The following is a 5745-nucleotide window of genomic DNA, read 5'->3' as shown; positions in this document are numbered from 1 at the left end:
TTCTTTTAGTAAATATTAACGTAAATTGCTTATGTGCAAAAATGCACGGCGGAATAAAATATCTCAAGTACTTACAGTTCAATACCGTTTTGTAGAAAAAAATGTATGATTAAATAATCGATCTAATAGCGAGAGAATTTAACACGTGTTTATGTCCCATGGAAAAATATTCGCGTAGAGAAACTTGATTGAGGGTTGCGCAGGCGCACTCGTCATTTTGCAGTAACGCATTATAATACGCTTCATTTTAGTGCGTACACTCATAAGGTACGTTTGGTCCCTTAGTGAAGCGTTGGTTATTCTTACATCAACTATGAATTTATTGGTAAAGTACTGATGTCTCTATTATGTATTGATATGTTGAATACTATCTTAATATTCTACTGAGGATTATATGAAAGGTCTTAGCAAACCCTTTATAACAGAAATAACATCATTTTTTGTATATTTAACGGAGCTACGTACCATTTGTACCTACATAATAGCAATGAATTGATATAAACTATAAAAAGATAAAAATATTTTACAATAATTGTCGTAGTAAGCATGTCTTACAGAAATTTAATACTGGAAAGTAGTGATTGGTTACTTATATTGAGTATTAAAAGCACTAAACAACATTGATGCACCTAAATAATTTATAGTAAATATTAAATTGAATTCTGTAAGGAATATTATTTATTAAAGGGGTAGAATAAGTTGCTCAATGTTATCGCGCCTAAAAATTGTGATGTGTTCGTTGTGCATTTGCTATATTTTTTTTACAATCGAATCATATTGTTTTATTTATATTACCTATGATGAAATATGCCAACAGATCAAAATGTTGCATTAGTATATGTATAATGATTAATTCGTTTTTACTTAGTTTGTATAACTTATTCTTTTTTCCGATTCATTGATCGTGACTTTTTTTTCCTAGCGTAAATTTTTTAGTAAATTACCTTACTTGATTTTTTAGTGTAACATAAAATAATATAAAATGTACGAAAGATTAGCCCCGCGTAGTTTATGAAATTTTCTTGGGAAGAAATTCGTGAATAAGCGATCGATTTCACACTAAAAGCAATTTAATGGATGCTTTCTTTCTCACAGAGAAATGATCGTTGGAGGACTTCTTTCGTACAAAAATCGCGGAGGCGCAATCGTCAATTTTTAGATTATTACAGTTATCCACTTGTTTCATTCCGGTATGTATACTCGCAAGACGTAAAATATGTTCACTTAAGTAACACTAAATATTGTCACATCACTTTCAAGTTAAATTATGATATTGCTAGTTTTGTTACTAAATTATGTTCATAATGTTACCGAAAATAATTTTACTATATACACTTTATGCACTTTTAAACACCACAAGTCTGTTCTTAATGTTTTCTTTCTTAAAATTTTTTAACTTTGCGCTACTCGCTACGAAAAAAAAAAATTATATTTAGTTTTATTACAATAATAATGAATTATCAGTTTTTAAATACGGAATTTAATATATCAATATGCACATTACAAGTAAATTAATAATTTTGAACATCTTTTTTATTATCGACATTTTTTCTTCATTTAACTGTATTGAAAGTTTACATTGGATCCGTTTAATATCCATATATTACATTTTTTGCGACATTGTCATTAAAACTCTATATTTAAGTCTATAGATTGTACAGTGCTACAGATCGGCACGTTATTGATTCGTATAATAAATAAATGTGAAGTAAGACATTGATGCACTGGCCAGCTGCAATGAAAGATATTTTTCTAAAACGTTTGAAATACATTGATTATATCAAATGATCGATTTTATTCGATATTATATCGAATAAATTTCGAAATTTTTACCGTGGCGAAGCCTTCTAAAGAACCCTCAAACAGTCCACCAATTACTATCTTAAGAGTTTTACTACCCCTTTGCAATAGAAACAATATTAGCTTCTGTACATGTAACGGAGCTACATACCATTGAACGTTGTATCTGAAATTACAGTGATTAAACACGATCAGTATCGATAATTTTGTTTTGACGATAAAATTATTCGTGAATAATTTTTAAGTTAATTTTTTGTCGTAAATAATATACGCATAATTGTCTTACGAAACATTTCAGCTTTTGCTTTGTGTAAATGTTACATTGTATTTTTTGTCGTTGTTAACTTTAGCTTGAATTGCAGAAATTTAATTATGTATCACATTAGAATATTTCTTACACAGTAGTGAATACGTTATTGTTATGATCCAGAACTTGTTGCGTAACATTGTTGGCGATGAATGTGTATACATAATAAATATTCATAATTAATAATGATTGTATCAACTTTTCGCCAATACATCCGGATGATATTTCTCGAAATATCTAAAATGCGAACTATTTACTTGAAAGTATATTTAAATATATGAAACTAAACTTACCCGATAAAGATTGAGACTTGCATAAAGTAATCCGTTCAATAGTAAAACAAAAAATGATACGTTAAATGAGGATATAAAAATTTGGACAATCCTTTAAGAAGGAAAATATATTATTAGTTGTACAATACATGGCGTAACATATAGAAATAAATTCAGAGATGAATTTTTTACCTATTTCTGAACTAAATTTTAATTTGACACTTACGCTGTCTTTTTAATTATTTCTTTTTCTAAACGTTAATGTTTAATGTTTAAATAACAATAATATAAGTGTAAATTTTCAAACAAGTTTTTGAAAAGAGGTTTACATAATTGAGTAAAATTCATTTGAGAAATTAATTTATACGATTATATTTTATAAATTTAGCATGCGTTTTAGATTATTTAAGAAATATTAATGAAAAGATATTTATACTGAAAGAAAAACTGACTCCAAATCAATTGAAGAATTTATACCTGAATTGAATATCATATATTACAATATACTCTGTATGTATTTATATTTGATAAATACTTTACTCTAAAGCCTTGCGATGCATATCTACAGCATAAATTATGCCCTTGCAAATGAAATTCGCACTTTTCGTGCCGCTCATTCGTCTAATACCGATTGTCATGACTCGTTCCATACGATAACTGTAAATAACTGATATGCTATAGTATAATAATTTCTATTCGCATATATTATGCGCAAGTAGTATCACACATTATCACATGCGACAAAATTTTATTAACACACATTTTGGCAATTATTATTAATTTTCATACCTGGCAATTTTTAACATTCCGCAAATATGTTGCATATACATTATTAACATTGATCCCGTTGCTATCATTGCAAACATTCCTATACAGTATGCTACATCCGCGTGCAGTATAATTAAATAAAAATATCTTTCTTGATCTATAAAGTACTCTGTGATGATTTGTAGCGATGGATGCGACCGGGACTCGTTTACAGAGAACACAATATCGAATATGTATGGCAAAAATGGACAGAAAATGAAAGTAATCACGCTGAGGCTAATGAGTACTAAAGAACAATTTAAGAAACAATTGTAAAGAATTATTAAGTAATATTTTAAAATACTGCTATTTAAATTTATTTTAATTTTAATCTCCCAATATATGTCTACGGTACGTATCGTCCGATATACAAATTATGCGTGGCTACTTTAAATTCTATACTCGCATAAACACACGCTCCTCAAAATATATTAAGTACAAACAAAAGATAATAAAGAAGGATATTTTGATTTCGAAAATATTATTTGATCGATATGGAAATTTTTTATAAAGATGTCGTTTTATTTGATGTCTTTCTTATGTGAGCAAAGCGTTTAAAAGTGACTACACACAAGAAGACGTTACGTATTATAGATTTCAGATGATAATGAAGCAATGTATACTTATGTACTTGTGATGTTACTTGATATCATTATACGTGCATTGCTTCTTTATCATATTATCTTTATAAGTTAATAATTGCTCAAAGAAGCAATGTGCTTCATGTAAAGCCTATTTAAAAATATTATTATGAAATTTGAGACACAATACGCTATACAATCGCGAATATGTCATTTAATAAGAACATTATTTAAATTGAAATAAAACCAGTACATTTGCTGAATAATGAAAAAAATTGAGAGATTGTCTTACGTGTAAGTACTTCAGTGTAACGTTTTGCGATGCTCCAATATTTTTCTATGATGGCAATTTCACTTTCGTCTCTTAGCTCGTCGTAGGTGTATTGAAGTAGTTCTAATAAACGTTTTACCTGTCAATAATTTTCTATGCTACTTGTTATGCGAAAGTTGACACGGACTGATGTAATATACAACCCACGTTTATTCATGACGTACATAAGTTTCATCACTTACAACATCCATATTAAAGAAGAACGAGAGGTATGTTATCACCAAGTTAACAAAGAAAGATGTGACAGATATAATTTCAATGATTAATTGTAGATCACATTTTGTGGTCGCAAATGTTGTTAACTATGGAAAAGGATTTTGTTGAATCATTTATATCAAAAAAATTATCGTCAGCAAATAGAAAGAATTAAGTTATTAATTGTTTTTCTTACACAATAGTTAAACAAAGAGCATACCATGTAACTACGTTCTAATAATTATGTATAACAAAGATATATTATTTTATTATGTACTGTAATTATATAAATTTAAATGTGCCAGGTGGCTATCAATAACAATGCAATAACTATTATTAACTTTTTAATTATTAATAAATAAGAACATCTCTCGTAAAAAAACCTGCTAAAATATTACATTGTGACTTACCTGAAGTACGATAAAACTTCCCAGAATTCCGTACTGCAAAGTCAATTGCAACCAAATAAGTTTGGATTGTGCATAAGGCCACAAGCCAGCAGCGAGCAGGAGAACACGATTGAGACCGAAGTACCGATCCTTCGCGCAAGTCATCTCTTCGAGTGTCGAAACACGTATGACTGCGAAGAAGTCGATCGGGGACGGTCCGTTCATCCCCTCTTTTCGACTTAAATATTTCTTCTTCCAGCATAAATTTTTTTCAACTAACGCTAAATGTTAGGGAACATTATAATGAAATTCAAACGCTTGCAATTTTGCAATTTTTTCCTCGAAGAGGCCTACGATTAAGCGATCGATGCAACGCATAAGGAAATTTAACAGGTGTCTTCTTCCCACAAAAATAACGAAATAGGGACACTCGTGTAAAAAATATTTACATAAAAACCATGTTAACGCATTCTTTTATTTATTTTCGCTGCCTCAACTTCATTTACTCATAACTATAGGTATGTTTGATCTTTGATAATGTATTGTTGCAAATCATTTGCAGGTAATATCACGATAGAAATTAGATCACTTTGTATCTTTTTGTAAGTTTTTATACGCACCATTTACGTCATTTATGGTTAAGAAAGTTGAAAAAATAGTAGGTGCCAGTCATGCTAATATAATTCATTATATTAGCATAAATTATTTTAATGTTGTGATTGACGCATATTATCATGAAAATTGCACTTAGAAAAAATTAAACATTGAAGATACAATATAAAATTATTTGACATGTTTGAAGAATACAGCATGTGTATGTATTCAAAAATAAAAATTTTGTATATATGTATGTGTATATATATATATATATATATATATAAAATTTTTATTTTTGAAGCTTTTTGCAGAAACCTAACACTAATATTTTTTTAAATAATTTTTTAACAGCAAAATCTCTAACTAAACTACATACACGAAAGTAGAATTTTTTACTTTTTAAATAAATAACAATAAATTAATATATATGTTATTATTACATAAATTTTAAATAATTATATACATA

The 5745-nt window shown here is 28.3% G+C and overlaps 1 protein-coding gene across 1 annotated transcript; it reads right to left on the bottom strand.

The window, feature by feature from the left end:
• Positions 1 to 1593: 1593 nt before the first annotated feature.
• On the bottom strand, positions 1594 to 4907 carry LOC105460565. Its single transcript, XM_011707053.1, has 6 exons — positions 4704 to 4907; positions 3830 to 3918; positions 2401 to 2491; positions 2199 to 2344; positions 1834 to 1966; positions 1594 to 1732 (listed from the first exon to the last, which is right to left on the bottom strand). The coding sequence occupies exons 1-6, from the start codon at positions 4905 to 4907 to the stop codon at positions 1679 to 1681; spliced, it is 717 nt and encodes a 238-aa protein (XP_011705355.1). The 3' UTR covers positions 1594 to 1678.
• Positions 4908 to 5745: the final 838 nt, after the last annotated feature.

This window comes from Wasmannia auropunctata, unplaced genomic scaffold, assembly GCF_000956235.1.
Source record: "Wasmannia auropunctata unplaced genomic scaffold, wasmannia.A_1.0 LD319569.1, whole genome shotgun sequence".
Lineage (NCBI taxonomy): Eukaryota > Metazoa > Arthropoda > Insecta > Hymenoptera > Formicidae > Wasmannia > Wasmannia auropunctata.
This window is presented reverse-complemented; position numbering and strand designations above follow the sequence as displayed.